General features: G+C 38.2%; 2 protein-coding genes across 11 annotated transcripts in view; one reads left to right on the plus strand and one right to left on the minus strand.

The window, feature by feature from the left end:
• Positions 1 to 6,616, minus strand: part of RPGRIP1L (RPGRIP1 like) — a 74,912-nt gene extending 68,296 nt beyond the window's left edge. For 2 of the 5 annotated variants that reach the window (XM_080364720.1, XM_080364718.1), the window contains exons 1-3: positions 6,497 to 6,616; positions 2,195 to 2,286; positions 1,266 to 1,410 (exon numbers count right to left, since the gene is read on the minus strand). In XM_080364720.1, the coding sequence (XP_080220846.1) occupies positions 1,266 to 1,410; positions 2,195 to 2,279 (230 nt within the window). In that variant the 5' untranslated portion in view covers positions 2,280 to 2,286; positions 6,497 to 6,616. Of the gene's footprint in view, positions 1 to 1,265; positions 1,411 to 2,194; positions 2,287 to 4,194; positions 4,228 to 6,496 lie in introns of those variants that run through there. The other 3 variants (XM_080364722.1, XM_080364721.1, XM_080364719.1) reach the window with 2 other exon arrangements.
• A 16-nt stretch (positions 6,617 to 6,632) lies between these two features.
• FTO (FTO alpha-ketoglutarate dependent dioxygenase) overlaps positions 6,633 to 21,082 on the plus strand; it is a 260,515-nt gene continuing 246,065 nt past the window's right edge. For 5 of the 6 annotated variants that reach the window (XM_080364730.1, XM_080364731.1, XM_080364732.1 and 2 more), the window contains exon 1: positions 6,718 to 6,826. In XM_080364730.1, the coding sequence (XP_080220856.1) occupies positions 6,788 to 6,826 (39 nt within the window). In that variant the 5' untranslated portion in view covers positions 6,718 to 6,787. Of the gene's footprint in view, positions 6,827 to 21,082 lie in introns of all 6 variants that reach the window. The other variant, XM_080364733.1, reaches the window with a different exon arrangement.

Genomic DNA, 21,082 nt, shown 5'->3' on the forward strand with positions numbered 1-21,082 from the left:
AAAAAAAAAACCAACAAAAAAAAATCTGTAATAACTTTAGGATGTCACAAAATGTTACTTGCCTGTAAGCAGGTTTTTTGTTTATTTGGGTTCTTTTCAATGTACTTCTACTGCAAATTCATTCCAAACTTTTAGTTACAAGGGTTTTGGCATGAGGGATGCTGGGAAAGAAATTTAGCTTCAGTAGTTAAGATTTTTCTCTGGCAAGCTAAACAAACACTGTATTTTATATTTTCTGTGCCTCAGAATATTAATTCAAGAATTCCTATTTGTACGTTCTGGGTAGTTTTACCTAAGTGGATGATGAATGTGTTTGATAAGTCATCTAACAAAAAACCAGGAAATTACATTTGGAATAAGCAAACAATTCATTTGTTCCACCATTTTGTATTTGACAGTAGCCTGAACAGAAAAGATGGAAATTGTGCCGGTCAATTTGATCCTGATTCACTCAATAACGAGTCAAAAGGAAAGAGTTTTGGACTTTAGATAAGCATGAAATGGTCTACCGAGGCAGTATCTTCAGATGCCCTTTCATGAATTGGTTAGCTTCTGACCAGAAGCTAGCTTAGATGCAGCAAGACTTTATTAGCTTAAGTATAGCAAAATGTGAACATGGAGTCACTGTGCTTTTGGATTAATTAGCCCTCCTGGCATATAGTAATACCACAAACAGTTCTGCTGAGTCCGGACTGGGGTGCCAGCATGGCATTAAGCTTAATAATAAGCTTAGAGTCGCTTGCTTATGTTTGGGTACACTGGGTATACTGTGCTTCCCATGCTACTTGGGACTTCTTCAATTAAGTTATCTATCACCCTGAATAATGGGGAACTGATTGTAATTATAAAGATATTTTACGGTTAACTAAACTATAAAAGGCTAGATGCTATTTACTTTCTTGGAAGACAGAGAAAGACAAAAAAAGGGGCAGAAACTCTCCATATATTTTGATTCTAGGATGAAATTCCTGATGAAAAATTAGGCTTCTATAGCCTCTTCAGTTCTCAGAATACCTGTTATATTTGTGCTCAGACAGCATAGCTATGAACGCTGTACCTCCCTGCATGGAGATCTAATACTCTCCACTGCAAAAAATAGCCCACATACCACAGAGACAACCAGAAATCAATATAAAAATGAATTCTAATGAGTGATGTTTGCTAATGGTTTAAAAAGTGCTCTGAGAGAAATCAGCATGATTTTTAATTTGTTGATAATGCTTCAAAGGGCAAAACGTATTGTGAGCTAAAATAAAAACACATACCTTTTAATTTTCTCCTCTTGCTTATTTGCATGCTGTTTGAGCAAGATGCTCTCATCACGTAAACGAAAAAATCTGTCTTCCAGTTCCTCTCGACTGATTCGTGATACAGCTTGTCGAGCTTTTACATTCTGTGTAGTTGATGATTCTACCCAAACCAAGACAACTTTAAATTACCTTCAATACATTCAAAAACATTTAATTCAAAGTCTAAGTCATTTTGAAATACAAAAAACCCATAAAGTTTTCTAGTAATTTGATATTTTACACTTGTATGAGTCTGTTGATTAATTTTTTCAGATTTTTCAGCATATAATTCACTTCCTTTTTCTTCCCTCTTATGGATAAAAAAAGTAATTCAAATGATACAGCAAACTGGCTACCTCCTAGACAATACAAAGGAAACAGTTTAACAAGTAGCAACGTACTTTCACATATACTACTTAAATTAAGACCACAGTTATCACAGAGATGCTTTCTAGTCTGTTTCAAAGTTAACATACTCAACTTGAAACTTGACAAGATTAACTCATAATTCTCTAAATTTATTCAGATACATGAGTAAGGCCAGTAGGTCCATTCTAATAGCAGCTGAGTAACATTTCAGAATTGCAGAGTACTCTTGGCTCTCATTTTGTTAAATGGGTCTGGCCTTGTCCTCAATCTAGCAAAAAAGTCCTCTTTTCTTCTGGAAGGTTGAATGTTACAGCTCAACGAGATTTTCATTTTTAAGCACCTCACAGCAACTTCCCTCTTATAACAAGTCACATGAACATAGAATGGGTCATAGTCTCTTCCAGAATTTAACCCAGGTTCTGAATGGTATTTAAACTAAATTTTGTGAGGAGGAATGTCAGAAACATTTTTAGAAAGAAACTAAAGAAGCCACCGATGAAAGTCTGTAACTATAACAAAGAGCAGCTGGTACAAACCTTGTAATCTTCCAATTCCAGCCACAGTTAGACCTACATCTCTCACAGGCAGGTCCCCCACAGTTTCATCTGCTGGAACAGCCATGGCTTATCTATGGATAACAAAATTCAAATTAAATTCTTCTCCATATGTAACTTAAATTGCGAGACTAGAATGAACTACAGTACATTACATAAAATGAAGGACAAATGACAGATTCACTAAAATTACAGGTTCATACGTTACTGTAAATGCTCCTTTCTTGACTGTATCACTCACATGACGATCTAAACTTTCAAGTTTAATGTTATGCCAGTTTTACTCTGCGCGAAATACATCTTCTTTGTTATGCAATAGCTTCAATTGTGCTTAACGTATGCAGAATTAGTTTTTAAGTTCTAGCTCTGTTGTCTTCAGCAATCTTTGGGCTAAGGCCATATTTCTAAGAGCACGTGGGAGGTGGACCTGTGTGTGGTTTTTGTTTGGGTTTTTTTAATTGTTTGTTCAATTTAAGACAGGCCAGAGCTTAAGGCATCAACTGGTAGATGAGTAATGCCATCTTCCACATTTTGAATGGGACTCTTTGAAACAGAGGTGCTAGGGGTTATGAAGTCATTTCAGTGTTGCCTACCATTCTTTTAGTCTTCTTTCAATCATTGTCATAAGAGAAATTACTTTCTAAGATAGAGACTCTCCTATGAATGATTCTCATAAATCTGAACACATTTCTTTCTTGAGGCAACAGAAAGTTTAGCTACATGACAAAGTGAGATTAGGAAAGTATTAATGTGAGAAAGTACATTTGTTTCAGTGTAATATATGAAGATACTTGTTAAGAACTACTGTTTCTTTCTTCTCTTCCAGTGCAGAAAATTAGATATTGGCCATAGAGTCAAGTGAAGCTGAAAAAACATGAAAAGAGAGACATAAAGTCCTTTGGACAGTCTTCCCCCTATTGTTACACTCTTCAGGTGATATAAATCCTTAGTGCATCAAAAGACATCTAGGAAAGCATAGGGAAATTAACAATGATGTTACTAAAGACTTGCATCAGAGGACTGAAGCAACACAGTATAATCCACAGATAATCTATGAAGCATCTGTCAATCCTGTCATAACCAAAACTGCTGCTAAAGATATGCCTTTCTTCTACCAGTGAAGTTTTCTATCATAAGTCTCATTATGGCTTTGTCCAAAAGGAATGAAAAGGATTAATGGAAGTTTAGTTTCCAACAAGTCAATCTTGCTTGCAATCTTTTGTTTTTTCATCACTAAAATTCAGGATAAAGTATTATTTCCAGCTTTCATTGTTTATAGAAACCTGAACACATTTTTCTTTCATGTGGAACAAATGTTTCCTTGTCATGGCTGTTGAAATGCCTGAACTGATCTACACTTGTAGATTAGCAATCAGGTTGCAGTTTCAGTGCTGTCAGTCACAGAAATGGGGAATAATACTTTGTAATGTTGAGGTCCATGGCATGCAGCCATTGTAACCAATGGCACAATTCTAATGACAGATACATATCTGCTGGAATCCAGATCCTCAGCATTCTCAGCTCTTTTTGTGTTATTCAAACAAATCTCTCAGAACTTTTTTGTAATTTGTTAAATTAGCACTATCTGTAGTCATTGACTTCACTCAGGTCTAGGTTAGTTATTGTGGTCATTATTATATGTCACTGTATCAATATCACTACAGCAACTGAGATTAAAAGTGAAACAGAAACCTTTATCTCTAGATGATCAATCCAAATTTGGTCCTGATGGTAGCAAGAACATGCTACCATCATATATCTTTCTAGAAAATGTGGCTGTCTTAGTCTTCCCATATCAAAAAAGGCAAGAGTTATTTGGCAAATTTCAGAGAGATCAAGAGCTAAACAAATATTTTATCATTTTTGTCTGTGATCTATCAAAATCAAGCTTCCAAAACTCCTGCACAATAATGGGCACAGGCAAACATCATTGGTTTTCACTATTTGCCACCTGCCAAAGAAACTTTACTATGGGTATCTACCTGTTTTTTTCAGTGTGAAAGAAATCCATTGACCTAAAACACAAAGACAAAACAACACATGTTTGTCCCTCAAATAAATAAACAATCCCCCACTTAGTAGTAATCTATTACTGGCTGTAGCAAAAATATTTAGCAAAATGTAGCAAAAAGTAACATAAGTATTTAAGTTGTAAGCAAACAAACATAGGAGGGCTGTACATGAAAGCCAGTTTTTAGTGGCAACATGACTTGAAGACCAGTGACAAAGCTGTTCTAAATCTGAAGTTCTGAAAACTTAGGTGAAGTTTTCAAAAGTAAAAGGAAGAATTAATTGTTTCATTTTCATTACAGAGTCACAGAAATTAAGTATTCTGTTTTCTTGTCTGTCTTGGGCCACATGAAAATTAAAAACCAAATGAACTGGTTTTATAAAAAAGTGTGGTTTTAGATAGAAATAGTATAAACTTGCCTCCTGGTTTTAGAGAGGCAAAATATAATTACAGATTTAGAATTTGGCCTGGCAATTTATTTGCCTCATTAGTAACGTAAGAGCCACCTTTGTCTTCAAGAATCACTAACAATCACCATTTATACTTCTCAGAGAAGACACTTCAAACAGCAGATCATGTGTTACATATGTTACAGTCACTTTTTGAATGTTATCTCTGTGTCTATCACAAGCACTAAACCAAAATTACTTTCCTTTGCAGACAACAGTTCCAGCCTTATTCCTAAAAGCATATGAGATTTCTCCAGAGTTCCCTATTATTTCTTTGGAAAGCATTTCTAAAGCAATTAAATCTGACAAAATTGTACAGCAACACTGCCACAAAAGTGATAGCACCTAAGAGCCCCGCGCTTCCTAAAATAAAGCATAATATGGCAAAAGAGAGATCATTTTGCATCTGGACAGATCCACATTCCATGCTGAATCTCAACAACTTAATAGAGTTTTTATTTCCGAGAGTACCCTACAGTCACTTCAGTAGTTCTCATTCCTAAAAAATAAGAAAAAATAATTTCACATACAAAGAAGGGAAAAATTTCCATATCTCTGGGATTAACTTATAAGAATTTCAAGTTTGGTATAAGCAAGAACTTTAGATATAGTTACTGAAGTTAAAAAAGCACTAACTTTTTTACACACTGCACTAGTTACAAAACTGGTGCTATCACCACCTGTATCTGACAAATTACTAAAAAACCTGCTGCACACAAGTTTGCAGTTTTATGCGAGATCGGACAGTAATGAGCATGAATACTTCAGTATCAGAGCTCATGCTTTAGGTCCAACTTCTTACATAACTCACAGAAGCGTACTGTTCTCCCAACATCATTCAAATGTAGCAAAACTGAAGAATTACTTAAATTTGCAAAAGTTCTCAGCCAGTAGGGCTAGAAGGGACAGTTTCTAGAATTTCGTGAGTCTTAGCCATGGCCAAGATGATGATTTTCTTGCAAAACCCGACCCCACTTCTTTGGTAGAGAGGAAGAAGAAAAAAAAAAAAAAAAAAAAAAAAAGGAGAGACAGACCACCCACCTATCTCAGCCTATCAAAAAGTATTTCCAGCCTATATTCTTCCCCCATTGATTCCTTAAAGATAAACGCTTGCATTCTATTGGGCTTGTTATCTAAAATAATCTCATTTATTACTTCGTAGGAGTATACACACACATATGATCTTTTAAATATCATCTGTTGCGGTGTTGTGAGTTTTAGGAGGCAGTAAGGAAGGACAAAAAAAAAAAAAAAAAGAGAGAAGATGGGAAGATACTATGAAAGTAGATCACAACACACTGCTGTAAGACCTGTAAGCCCTACAGCAACGCAGAAACATCAAAACAGCCGTGTCTAGCCTTCAACGTATTTTTTCCACAGTTTTTCCAACTTTTTCTTCAGCTCCGTCGCACCCGACACTAACGTACCGGGGGGGCTGGGAGGGAGGCAGCGCCCGCCTCACGGAGGAACGGCAACGCTCCCCGTCCCTTCCCGCCCTCGGGCACAGGGACACAGGGACACAGCTCCCGCTCGGGCCCAGCGGCCTCGTTACACTCACAACAGGGGCCACAGCTGAGGGGGACTACGGGGCTGCTCTTAACGCCACGGTGAGGCACCCTGCCTTCCCCCACGGGCGCCAAGCTGCGAGCGAGGGCGCCTCACTGGTCCGGAGAGCCCGCTTCAGGAGCGCGGCCGAGCGCCGCCCGCCACCGGCCCCGCTCCTCAGCGGCCCCCCGGGCTGGGGACACTACACCGCACCCCCCTGGGCATCGCTGTCCTCCCCCCGCCGTGCCCCAGAGGAGGACGAGCTTCCCCCATACTCACAGCTCACTGCCAGCCCTCTCAACGTTCCATTAGCAACTGCTGCCGTTGCTAACCGGGCCCTTCCACTTCCGGGGCGGCGGGGCCGCGCTGCCCGCCGGGAGTTGCAGTTCGCGGCCGGGCCCAGCAGCGCCGCCCCGCTCCGCGCGGAACTACAGCCCCGCTCCGCCGCCTGCCCCCGCCGCCGGCCGCGGTGCCTGCCGGGAGCTGTAGGCACCCTGGAGCCGGCGCGGCGGGCGAGTGCCGGCGGGAGGACGGTTCCTGCTGCGGGCGGGCGGGCTGGTCGGCGGCACCATGAAAAGGAGAGCAGGGGAGCGGGAGAAAGAATGGAAGGTACCTTCTCTTTGCTGCCCCTCCGCCCTGAGGCGGGCTCCCGCCCGCGGCGAGCGCGCTGTTCCCGCGGCTGCGGCGCGGCTTGTGGGGCTGCGAGGGGCAGAGCGCGCCCGCCCGCGCTCCTGGAGACGGAGCCCCGTGCGACGTGGCTCCGAGCCCGCCGCGAAGTTTATTGTGAAGGGGAAGTAGCCAAGCACCGAGCAACCAGCCGCAGGGGCACAGCCGGGGCTCCTGCCCCGCCTGGCAGCACAGCAATCGGCGGCCGCCCCTCTCTGCCGCGGCTCCGCCGGGCCGCCGGCAGCACCGCGCCAGGCCCCGGCCCTGGCGGACCCGCTCTGCGCTGGCGACCCTGCCTTGGCCGCTTTAGCCACTTTGGGCAAGCAGCCCTGGGTGCCGAGTCGCCGCGGGGCCGGGAGGAGGGGCGGCGGGCGGGGGTGGGCTGCTCGGGGCGGGCTGGCTGGGCAGCGCCGCGCTGCTTAGCTCGGACATCGCCGCTTCCCCTTTCCCTCTACGGAGGAGAACCTCGTAACAGCTTTTACAGTAGCTAGTAATAAATATTTTTACTTTCTGGGCAAGATATCTCCATACTCCATTCAAAAGAGAGTTCTGTGGTGGTACATTAAAAAAAATAGGCAAGTAAATATATGTTTGTTTTCGCAAAACATCCTCGGTGAATTCACGTAACTGTCATTTTATTTTCAACTTTACAAGCACTTTTACTTTACACCAAGCCTAAGCTAAACAAACTTTTTTAAGTCTCTTACAGCACCCAAGGTTTATGATGGTTTTGCTCCACAACGTGTGTAGGTGCCATGCTGTTGCATGCCAATGCTCAGGATGTAGTTACACTCTTTAAAAGTAACTCTTAAAGTTAACAAAGTTTGTCTAAGCACACAGTGTTGCTGAACGTTTTGATGTTTCAGGTGCCCTTGGAGGGCTTTTTTTTTACTGCATTGTACAATATTTGACTGCGAGTCCTGATGTTTTTTGTACCCCTGCTGATTATATTTGCAAAATAGTACAGAAAAGCAGTAAGTTGCTTGTTTGAAAGCACAGCGCTGATTTTAGTGATGGCTAATTCCATTATAAATTTAGCAAAAACTTTCTAAAATGGTAATCTGGTTCACCTGTCTTTGCATACAGAGCTTACTGGGTTTGGTATTGCTATTAATTTACTGGTTTACATTAGAAATTATTTCACTATAGGGGAAGGGAAAAGGTCTGACCTAAGTTCTTAACTAAATATTTTAACAGAAAAATAACTTATTCACAGTAGTAAGAGTCTTAATTCTTGGAGGACAACCTGATCATTTTGTAATTAATCTTTCTGCTCTCCCTCGTTGCTGAAGGACAGTAACTTCAATGTTTTGTTTGTGCTCAGCTCTTTCTCTGTAAGTGAAACACATGCAGGTGTAAGCTATCCCATCCAATCCAATGTAATTACATTGCAGAATAGAAAAAGCGACCCGGAAGTCTTTTAGCCTATATATTTATGCTATCCATCCAAGGGCTTTTGTCTTTGCAATGTATCTCAAATGTGTTTGGGAATCATTTGCGTTTAAGAGGATAATTGCCATTGACAAGATAATCATTCTGGATGTGTGTGAGGGGGTAAGAGGGTGGAACTGTAAGCTACACTGGCAAATGTGGGAGGACAAAGCACTGAAGAGGTATCAGAGGAGCAATGTTTAGGAAAAACTCAAGGAAGCTAGAGAGAAAAAGTATTGCCTTAGACACGTTTAGATGTTGCGAGTCCACAGGAAAGGATGAAAATTAAGCAATCCTTAAAAAGAATTTAAAGGTGTGAATACTTATCATATACCTTGGAGGGAAGTTGTAAGTTGGGTGCTACTTGACAGAAGCTTTGAGTATATTGGAAGTGAAGCAAAAGGAGCCTGTAGAAAGTCTTAAGAGTAGGTGCCAAAGGAGAAGGCAGCAATAAGAAGTGGACAGAATATACAAGAAGAAATATATTTGTTCTTTTCACAAGAGCATACTCATACTCGTATTATTTGATACAACTTAATTAGAAATGTAATCTTTCTGCTCCTGGCACTATGCCACTTCACCCTTCACTCCCTAGGTTTAACTGTTGTTCGTTTGTGTTGCTCACCTGAGAAATGCTGTTGGCCAAGGGAAGTGTATAGTCACTGTAGTAGTTCTGCCAAAACTTCCATTTAGGTCCTGATCAAAATATTTCATAGCAAACCAAATATCAGTGGGGTTAACCCGACCTCTTCTGGAGAGTAAGATTTATGAGGCCTACTAATGAGAGGGAAGTAGTTGGATAGAGAAGCTGGTTTGGATTATGTATCTCCTGGCAATGTCTCTGTTCTGGAGAATTGAATCCTGAATAAAAGTCCTTGTTTTGCTATAACTGTGTACAGTTAAATGCTATCTATCAGAAGCCCGGTGATTGGCTTTTGCTTTGTAATTATGCAGTATGTTTCTTATATGTTCTCTCTCAAATTTTCATGTGTATAGCAAGTTTTGATTTATGCTGTTATAGAAGAATATTTCTGTTCCAAGTACATGTGGTAGACATTCTTTAGAGTGCAGTGCTGTCATATAGTAATTTCCACTTTGCAGATCACTCAACTGGATTGAGTAAGATTGAGTGTGTAGCAGAAATGAAATTGTTTATGCTAGTGTTTGGTATTCGAAGCCCAAGCGGAGGAGGACGCAAGTTTGTTCCTGGGAAAAGGGCCTGAAAAAAGTTGGGAAACAATAGTCAGAAGTTAATTATTCACTGTCTTAAACACCATGTTGGGGATGCTAGTGTCCCGTGGGATATTTCTCTGAGTCTTAAGTGGACAGCAAGGCGCAATTATCCTGAAGTTTCTAAACACATCTTTAGAGATGTTGCATGCCATCACCTTCTCGGGTCTTCGCCATAGCAAATATTACTTCTGTGCATAAAACCAAAGCTATTATAGGAATGTTGCTCATTAGCTGGAAAGGCATTTTAATGAAACCGTCCAGTGGACCTGTGTTTTGTTTGTTTTAACTTAGAATTCAGTTTTATTTAGTATAATTTATAGTTATTTTGATTCTTTTCTCTTTCCACTGCTGGTCAGTTTTGGTTAGCTTGCAGTAAACTATTTGCCAGGTGAAGAAAAGGTACCAGGTAAAGTAAAACAAAACATAAGCCTCTTATTTTGTAGTCTATTCAGACTCTTTTCTCCTTATAAACTTGAGAAGAAAGCTGTTTGCTTTTAGAATGTTTATTATCTTGATTAATGTTCACAGGTTAGTTACATAAGCTGAACTTCAGTGTGACTGTGCTCAAGACCTACTTAGTTTGTGTTTGGTTTTTTTTGGTAAGTTTCAGTGTGACAGATGTCAAGTTTTAGTAACTACCTTTATATGCCTTCTCTTGCCAGCCTTTGCATATTAAGACCTTGGGTCATTACCGTGTGAAAGATAAGATGCTCCCTAGTCTGGAGTATTATTTTCTTTTACTTTAAAAGGATTACATTGACAGGTCTTTGGAATAGACCGCTAAGCCCAGTTCACCATTACCTTATGTAGCTGTTTATGCTAATTCACATTACTGTGAAACCAGAACTGACTACAGAGAATGTATTCCACAGACATTACTGTTATGTTTGTACAGCTCCCAGCACAGCTGGGACCCCAATCCAATAAAGTTACCGCTATACAAATAATAAATGCATCAATATGCACATATCTGAATATTCACAAGGGCTTTTACAAAGATATTCATGCACAATTTCACATTTGTGAGACATGTTAGACAAAGTGGCAAGGAAATACAAAGCTTTAAATCACACAAAGCTTTGCATGTATTTTATTTACAAGGAGCAAAAGGGAGTATACAATATTTTAGCTGAGATTTTAATGAAAGTCTTATTTTCTGCATCATCCTCATTTTTTCTGGCTGGAAAATAATATATATTTATGAGATTAAATAGATTGCTTCAACATATTAATACTCAGGGAAAAAAAAGAAGCAAATATTCTCAGAGCACTTAAGAGCAGGGGAATGATTTTAGGATTAATGCTGAAAAATGTCACGCATACCATGCAATGGAATATAATGATCTTTAACGTCATATCATAGTTTGTTTAAATATTATGTTCTTTTCTTGTTTCCTGTTTTTGTTTTGTGTCTTAAGGTAAAAAAAACATGCAAAATTTTCTAATTGACAGATGAAATGCATTCTTTTAGGAGTTGTATTTAGGAAAATTAAAGTTAATGGAACAGCTTAGATGCAGTTAAGTAAGCTTCTGGTCATGTCATATTTCTGCTTAGGTAAATGGTGTGCGAGTTTTAGCAGAATCAGCAGCCAATATGCCAGTAGCAATTTTTGTGGTAATCGCATTATTGGCCCTTCCCATTATTAATGAGACAATAATTAAGAAATAGTGTTGATAGTCACGTAACACATGATTTGTATATTGGAAATGTTCAGGTAGAAGCCTTGCATATGCAGAATAAACTACAAGAAAGAATGAGTGGCAAATGTTCCTTGCTTTTAAATTCGTCACATTCCTGCTGCTTAAATTGCCTCAGCTGCTAATGCTGGAACCATTACAGTAATGGACTCAGCAAATGAAGGAGAACCAAGACATACACACTTTATTACTGGAGGGGTAATTTTCTCTTCATCTGTAATAGCAGCAGTGCCTGGTATTGATCAGACCATCAAGATACTAATCCTCTGTAAAATTACTTGTTATAACTGAAAATGTGTTAATCCAAATCAGTCTGTGTCCTGACTTTCTACTTACTATTGAATACAGACTATTAGATGGTTTATTTTTTGTGATTTAAAGCCTTTGTATTGATAACAGTAGGAGCTTCCTTTGCAAGAGCACGCGCTTAATCTTAGCTATGGCCCAGGGTTGTCTTTCTGTTTTAACTAGAACATCACCCACTTAATTAAGAAGTGCGTGTCTATCTTGCTGCTCTGAATTATATTGGTACTTTAGGCTCTGCAGATTTATTAAACATGTTGTTTTACATTCAGTCTCTTGGTTTTGCTGTAAATAAGAACAGATCTATGCTTCACATTGTAGAATCTTCTAAGATCTTAGAGCAAAAGATGCGAGGAGCATGGATGCTGAAAACACTAATTCCTGTTTTCTTGACTGTGACCTGTAAGGCTGTTGTGTATGAGAGTAATGTAAGAGAAGTCAAATGCTGAGGATCTAAAGGTCTGCAGCTTACTTTGATCTTAGTGATCCACTACATGAGACAGTGGTGTGGGAGCTGTGCGTATTCCATATCTGGATACACATATGCACTCTTGGGAAGGCTTCTCCTTTGTCTTTTTCTTTTTTTATCCTTTTTTTTTTTTTCCTCCCTCCGTCTCTGCCTCATCTGTTTTTTCATAGTCTTGTATGTTAAGATTGTAAGCTCATGTCTTTTACTTGTATAGCCTCTAGCCAACTAGAATTTTGGCTCGGTTGCATGCCACAAGTATAATAGCTGTTACAGGTACATGATACCTTGTAGGACATGGCTGCATGAAATGGTTCCATTAACCCTGACCTTTCATTAGACATATTAATATGGGCTCCTGCCACATGACAGCCGTTGGTATCTTGCCAGCTTATGCAGGGCAAGAAGTATCCTAGAAGTGAGACAAGATGCAGAACTGGTTGATTATTTTAAAGGATCTGGTGGTGTTCCGTGCATTTTTGGATTATTTTTGTTGTTGTAAATTACATTTTTGCTTGGGCAAAGTGAACCATATGTTTATTTTACCTAACTACCCCTCTGCTTGCTTTCTTTGTCATAATTTAACTCATTCAACTTGTATCATTTAGAAAGTTGTCACATTTCTTAAAAGTTATGGGAGTATCAATACCTTTGCAGAGGTTTTGATTCCTTGACTGCCTCAGAACACTAATTTTTTTCTCTCCTGTTCTAATAAAGACTGTGAACAGAGCATATGTTGCTTGCTTAATTCCAGTTTCCCTGTTGAACAGTCTCTTTACTGTAATTTTCAACACAACATACTAGAAGTGCATACAGTAAAGCATCCTGTGCGATGATGTGTTGATTTGGAGGAGTTGACTTATTCAGCTGAAAGCTATGCTGTCAAATGTAAGATGAACTTTAGTTTTCTGTTGTCATTGTGTACTTGCAACTAGGCTGTTACTAAATGTATGTTCTCAAACAGCAACACTGAGACAAAGAAAACTATCATATACAATCTAGTGTAGGACAGTGTCTAAAAACATTGATGTTAGTTGTTTAGATTCTTTTACAAATGTTTCTATCACGTAGCATTCAGGAAAATTAAATTTACCTCAAAAAACTGGTGGAAAGTGTGTTGTGGAAAACCTTCCCATTCTCTGTAGAAAATAAAAATTCATGTGGATTAGATATTTTGTTTTGAGTGAAGTTCTTTCTGAAGAGAGATTTTTTGCAAGTGGTTAGCAGGTGATTCAATTTCAGAAAGCTAGGTCGTGTCAGATGTAGGTCACCCAGACCCTGTTTTCTTCTGGTTTGGAGCTTAGCTTATAGTCTTAGAAGTTTCAGATGGGAATCGGCATTTCTGAAATGAAGCTATAATGAAATGACCCTGCTGCAGGTGCAGTACTGGGCCCACTTTCACTTTTATTTATAGATTTGGAAAACATTTAATGAATGATTATACTTCTCCCTTTTACAACAGGTAGGATTCAGTTTCATCTGACCCAGGTTAGTGAAAACTGGACAGGCTAAATAGTGAATACCTAAAGCTTGTTTCTGGTCTCAGTGCCATTGCTTCAGCTGAAGCAGGATTGGGTTCTTGTGCTTTTAATAATTCATCCATTTCTTAAATGATTTGATTAACCTTTAATGACCATGAGCATCCAAAATATCAGATGATTCTCTTCCCTTCAGTTGAGACTAACAAGCACTATAGTGTATTACCATATTTTATTAGGTTCACTAGTGAAGTGCAAAACATGCTTATGAATATTTATTGGCATTTAAAGTATGGGACATAAAATGTGTATTTGAAGTCTTCAGGATAGAAAATGATAGTGCTGTAATTTCAAAACACTTCTTTTTTAGTTACTGGAGTCTTTCTATAGGAGTAAACTGCTCTACCTTATTTAGCTTAACAGCTATTTTGCCTTCGTACACATGCTACACCACTTTCTAAAAGAATTACGTCTTTATCTCCTAGAACTTGAGTTTCATTTTGCCCTTTTATCTGCTGCTCATCCCACCATTTCTATTTAAGACTGTAAAGTTACTTCAGTGTGAATGCTGTTGTCACCTTTGCCCTCAGCTAATCAAATAGTTTACCTTGAGGGAAGCATTTATCTCCCACTTCCATTATTATTATTTTCGTAGCTGTAAAGATATATATTTTATGTCTCCAGAAGGGTGTAACAGTGAAACGAGGTATTGATCTGCTGTATTTGGCAATTTCTTTCCACCTTGCCATCGATATCATGTCAGCCTCTGTCTGTACTGTGGTTGACCTCACAAATAGCTCTTTATGTTCCCATTGGATTCAAATGATATACTATGCTCAAAACTAAATCAATGAATGATTATAAAGTTTTTAGTATTATTTCATAACCCCCAGGCAACTGGTACTTCATGCAGTGAATACTTGAAAAGGTACCTGATTAAAATATGTTGCTGATTCTGTTCTAAGGTTTTAAATTTTATTGAAATCAAACATCCCATATTATTAAATTCAGGGTGTGGTTTGTGTATTTCTGTGCAGATAATAAAATTACTGAAACTTGTGCCTGTAATTTACAGGAGAGACTCCAGTCTATAATGGCAAAAGATTTTGCTTAAAGCAAACCCCCCCCACTTCTGGTGCATGGTGTGTCCTCTCTTTTGAATGCAAAAAATTTCAGGCACTGGATGTTGCCAGTGAAAGATCAGGAATGTTACATTGTATATGCTTATAAGAGAAAAGATGGAGGTAAAGATCAGATAAGGTTTTACTCTCCAGAAAGTAAACAGTAAGTTTAAGCAACCTTGGGATTGGAAACCATTGCTATTCCTGCTCTGTAGAATCATACACCTAACAGTTTAACTAGTAAAATTCATGTTCAAATACTCACTTAATAGATTTATTTAGTTTTCAAACTTTGAATGGAAATAGGTAGGATTTTCACAAGCATTTAAAGGACTTTAGAAGCCCAATGTGATGGATATTGATTGTGCTCTCAAGTTGGGCAGGAAGCTTTTAAAAAATCTGCCTGTTGTCTCAAAGTGGTAGGCTGCTTGAAATGCACATCTGTATTTGGAAAGGACGAACTGAAGATTGTGTACAGAAGGACATGCTTATGCAAGTTAATTAAATTACCGCTTGTAGATCTGGAAACAATTTGTATTTGGCTGTATTCTCTTCTGATTTTCTTCCACATTTACTTCTAATGGAAACGATGTTGTTGCAACAGGTAATGATGGTGTTGTGCTCAAAGTAAAGTACTTCATTGGTATCTAAATCGTGTGATGACAAACAACTGCAGATGGCTGCAAAATACTGAACAGGGCACTGTGGTGTGTATGTGTGTACCTAATTGCAGAATGAGAACAGAACAAATAATTTATCTAAAGAAACTATGTAGGAGAAAAATTTTTGAGGCCTTCATTGTAAACGGTGCATGTAAACAACAAGGTAATGAGCATCTTTCTAAGTTGGAAAGCTTACTTAGAGTCAGAGTTTAGATAGACATTTCTGATGGACTCTTTTAAAGAAAATTAGGACTTGTCAAATGTAACAATTGCAAGACGTTTACACAGAAAAAATGTGGAAGGTTGTTCCAATGACATAGAGTACTTCAATTATGTAAAAACACTGGAAACTATACCTAAGTTCTGATCAGTTTGAAATGGTTTTTGTAAGGCTGGCATTTTTCTGAAGTGTAGAAGAAAAAAAATTGATTTACTGCAGCTATTACAAAATTTTAAAAATCCACTTCTGTCTTCTATCCAGGTAGAAGCCAAAAGGTAATTTTTACTAAATTTGTTATTTCAGGTTTTGTTTTTACTGAATATAATGGAACTGCCCTGATAGGAGGTAAGATCAAAAGGCAGCTCCATTCCCCACTTCCCAGCCATTCCCTTGTCAATCCTTTAGAATAAGATGGGTTGAATCAGTTGCGTGGCTCCTTGCATCTTTGTAATAGGGAAGATAAACTGTTTTGTTTTGTTGTTTTTTTTTTTTACTGTGATGACTAGGTCAGTAGGCAGTTACCTTTAATAGATGTTCAGTGCTCTGTTTTTTGCCCTGGCATGCAAAATTTAAAAGTGTACCATATTGATGGTTTTGTTTCCTTTTGAACTTCATGAAGATGGTGGTAGTTGAACCTTTCAAGAGGAAAACTGCGGGGACAAATATTAGTTTGCACAGATTTCTCCTGTTCCTGAAAACAGAAACTGTTAAACTTCTGCATTATGAAGCTTGGAAGCTTTCTTGTATGTGCTGTCTGTCGTTTCTCGTACTTCTGTTGCTGGTGTCTGAAAAATAGTCCTGTGATATAGTCATATGGACATTAGTCTTGGTTCAATGGAAAGTGTTTACAGAAACCATTTATACCTAGACAAAAATGAGATAAAAGCAGATTATGAGTATTGCCAATGTTTTGATTTTCTAGCCTTATATTTAACTTCAGAAGTCTTAAAAAGGCTTTTACTTGCATCAGTAAAAACTTGTATTCCTGGATGCGTTCCTCTTTAACCAGTTTGGCTTGAATGTGTTATGGGGAATTTCTGTGTATTTGGGAATAGAGCTATTCCGTTCTTGTAGGTTTCTTTGCTTTATTAGTATTCATATTTTCAAGTTCTGTTCCATGAGCTTTGCTCCAGTATTGTTGCAGGTAAGAGCTGAAACTTATATGAAATTTCCTGACTCCAGCAACTGATACTTTAGAAAACTTCTCATAATCACTTGACTGTTGCAAGTTGTGGTGCTTGCAAATATATATAATAGAGTTTTTAGTGGCATACTAGCCTAAACCCTTGTAATAATAATAAAAAGATATTGTTGGTCAGTCTTACCCTGAATTGTTATAAAAATGTCTGAAGTATTTGTGTTATATGGTGTACAGCTGTGGCTCCTTAGAGTATCTTCTCATCTCATATTATTTCACAAGTTTATCCTCACAAAACATCTCTGTGGTAGGGAGGTATTTTCCCCTCTTCTGCAAATGGAGGTTAAAGTGCAGGGAAAGTTTAGCTTTCTCATAATAAGAAAACTGATAGAGTCTGATAGGCATCAGGTACACTGCTTATGTTCCTTGTGACTGAGTGGTGTGTGTGCAGTAAGTCCAGTTCAGTCAGACAGAGCTTGACTACCTAAAATAGCTCATGTGTGTGTGCACACGCGTGCACTGTGCAGCTCGTGATGGAAGAGCCAGGAAGTGCAGTAGCATGATGCTCTTGAACAGTGAAGAGTGAAGTCAGGACACATGGAGTTTAAGATCTGGAAATCTGAGACTAATACAGAAGTGCTCCTGAATTGATTTGGACCTCATTATAAGACAGAAAGAGTTGAAGCAACTGGGGAAAATGGATGTGTAACCAAGCAAGTCCTCTAACAATTAAAGCATGCTTTTTTTCTTCCTCTCACCCTTCTAGAGTGTAAAAGATGCTGATGAGCATTCCCCAGATTTAAAATGTCTGCTATAGATTGGACCCTCTTGCCTATGTAGAAAAGCCTTGAAATTCGTCCTTGAGTCCAAAATAAGTTGAATTATGATTTCATGCTTCTGGCTTCTTGAAAGCCATTCATTGTGATCAGGACACTAGGTTGGTCGTAATCAATTATTTGAAAAGCATTGACAGTATGACTTGTGCAGTAAAACATACAAACGTAATTCCTGCTTAAAGAGTTTGTGCTCTGTGTGTGTGTGTGTCTGTGTACATGACAGACAAGAGGTTTTATGCTTCATGATCCACACGCATTCCTCATAAATAATGACAATTCATTTTCTCTTCGGGTTGCAGTGAATCGGGTCTTTAATGTGTTGGTATCATGACAGAAATTGGTGCAAAGCAGTAATGTCACAAGTGGGATAATACCAGTGACCCAGCAAAAAGAAACAAGCACTTTGCATGTTGATCTGTTTTGTTAAAGGGCAATATTTGGCCCTGTAAGTGCAGGAGAGATGGGCTGTTCATGAAAAGGGCAGAAAGAGCTAACCCATATGATCCTTTGTCAGCCTGATTAAATTTAGTGTCAAGCATTCATTCATGTGAAAGATGAGCGGCATCACTGTTTATCTAATAAAAAAAAGTATTTCTATTTTTCCTGAAGTCTTTTATATGTTAATAGAGGCAAACGTGAACACGATCACATAATTTAAGTAGTAAGTAAAAAAATACACATCTCTAGTGGCAATGGGTTAAAAGTAAGATGTATATGTTTTATGCAAAGTAATGCAATTTCATTGTTAATCATGCTGTTCAAGCCATAACTCCACACAAAACAATGCTTTTAAACAAATAGAAAATGCTGTTATTGTACCATTTATAACAGAAGTGCTTAGGATCTTTAGAGGCTGATGCAAAGTATTTATTTGCATGCTTTAATGTATGCTGCTATTGTATGTTAATATACAAATACAGAATTGAAATTACAGGGGATTGTGTTAGTCCTAATTTTAAGGTGTTAGGCTCTGTTTTTTAATACTGGAAGAAGCCCTGGATATTTAGAACAAGGGGTACAACATGTAATTTTGGAAATAAATCAGTGTCGTTACAAGAAGATCGAAGAATTTCTTGTGGAATAATTAAACTCTTAAATATTAAAAGAAGGAGAAGGGAAAAAGTTTAGGTGTCTTTCCCCTCACCCTTCCTGCCCTGCCAAATCTGGCTTGCTTAAAACAGCTGCTGGGAGTACTGTTAAACGTTATAGTTTGCATGCATTTGTGATTTGAAATATATATATATATATATTAAAAAAACAGTCAAATTTAAGAGAGACAGTTTGAATGGCACGCTGTCAGTTTGGCTCTTCATGAATTGGCAGTGGTCTCATTTAGGACCTTCAAGTATGTGTCTGCCTGGACAGAATGAGAACATTTTGCATGTTCTTCAGAAGACAACCACTCCTTGCTGCCTCACAGTACTCAGTGGTGCATGACAGTTGCCCTTCATTGCTGTCTTCTTCGAACTTAACCTTTGACCGTCCACTTAGTTGCTGTGCAACGCTTGGAGCAGGCCAGGATGTTCATGAATGACGGGCATTGGCCTGCAACGTGCTTGTCATTATTTGACTGTCAAAAGTAGCCTGCCATTGGGCTCCATCAAGGTTTGAAACCTATGTGCAGCAGTCCATATTACTTAACTTCCAAGACTGTCAACAGAACGATCAAATGTGCATAAAAAAAAAAAAAAAAAAGTGTGTTGAATAAGTCTTTGATCATAATATAGGGAGATATTTTTTTGTGCGTGCTAAATGTATTCATATGACTTTCACAGGGCCAAGAGGTTGAATCTGCTGCCATGGTAAAAAGTGAACTGTTGTCTCCTGTGGTCTAAGTTTCAAATAGCACAATTTAGATTTGAACAGCTCTGCCAGTTAAACTCTCAGCTTGTCTTGCGTATCCTATCAGCTTTTCAGCCAGCAGTGTAAGCAGCGAGATACTAGACCAGTGGTGCCTGAGGTTAGCTGTCAAACTGGAATGTTATTCTGGATCTTGCTGTAATGTAATATTATAGAAGGAGGTCAGGCTGTGTGATTTGTAAAGCAGTTGTGTGAACTTAAAATGACTGAAGTGTTGTTTTTCGGGTACTTTTTTTTTTTCTCTTGAAAGAGTTGAAGAGAAGATAGAATATATTGTGAAAAAGTAAGAAACCGAAGGCAATGTAAAATGGTTATTTTTCTCTCAAGTACAGAATATGGTGCATAAAACATCATCAAAATTCAACATGAAGAGTCAGTAAGGCTGAAATTAACTAAGTAATAAATGCTTGACATCGAAAATATTTAACAGGCAGACACATTTGTATCTTCTGGTAATGAATGCTGAAGACATTTGGGGCTGAACCTCATACTTAATTTAACGAATGGGATTTGTACTCCTGGGTTAATTAGGAACATAAGCATGGTGTGTAGGTAAATCACTTATGCAAAGTACCATGTATTAACAAATACCTTCAATTGCTTCATGCTTGGAAAAGTCATATCCTGCTTTAGTGTAATATTCACTATTCACTTGGGCAAAAGCCATCTGTAACTGCAATTTATTTTATTGAATTTCAAACCTGTTTTCTTCTCTCAAAATATCCCAGTTCCTTTGCAATTGAAATGGCATATCAAAATGACATCACAAAATATAAGTATCAGCTTGAAAAAACAGAGATTCACTAGACCTTGTTAGTAATAACTTCTATCCAAAGCATAAAAATAGCATTATCTTGCTAACTGGTTATGGAATTATTTTTTTCTTCATGTTTCAAAAGATCTTGATGCATATTTAGAAAAAAACAATAGAATCATAGGAAGTGGTTAGTGATTAGATTGCTTAGAAACAAAAAGAGTGTTATTTTCCTAATGTTTTTACCCTCTGTATTTTCCAGACTAGGTGGTTGTTGGTTGGGCTTTTTCTACTTGCAATGTCATTTGCAAGAGACCTGAGTTCAGATGCGCTAATCGAAAAAATTAGATTGTGTCATGGAGATCTCTTAGTCTTTGGTCTTCTTGCTCTTAATCTTAAATGCTGTTGCTGTTTTGTAATTGTGTAATCCTTTGATTTCAGTCTTTGTTAATGCTTTAATGTGTCACTAGTCTGAACTGGAGTGTAAAGTGCATGCATTGAGATGCGTGTTTGCCTATATTTATGTATAGATGCGTGCCATAAATGTACAAAACTCTTTGGCAAATAAAGTGGTCTGATATTAGATTTTAAAATCATGTTCTTCTACTCACTTTATTTTGGTCATAAAGTTGCTGTTACTAAGTTTTGATTTGTGTTTGTCTCCTCCTGTGTAATGTATACGTGCGCAGTATGTTTTGGTGAAGGAGGACCAATTTTAAAAGTGTATATATGCAACTGCAATCATTTAAATGTGTTTAAGTATACAAACAAGCAATGAGCTCTTAAATAATGAGCCACTGTGTTCATTGATATGGTCTCTGAACTCAGAACTACTTTCTTGGCCTCTTCATGGTTTAAGAAAGTATAACCAAAACAAACAGAAAATTTGACCAGACTGTTTTCAAAATAAAGGCATGTTATTTTCCCTTTCAGGAAGATGTTGCTTTAAGAAAGTGTAACCAAAACAAATTGAAAAATTGAGCAGACTGTTTTCAAAAT

Source organism: Falco punctatus (assembly GCF_963210335.1).
Source record: "Falco punctatus genome assembly, chromosome: 14".
Lineage (NCBI taxonomy): Eukaryota > Metazoa > Chordata > Aves > Falconiformes > Falconidae > Falco > Falco punctatus.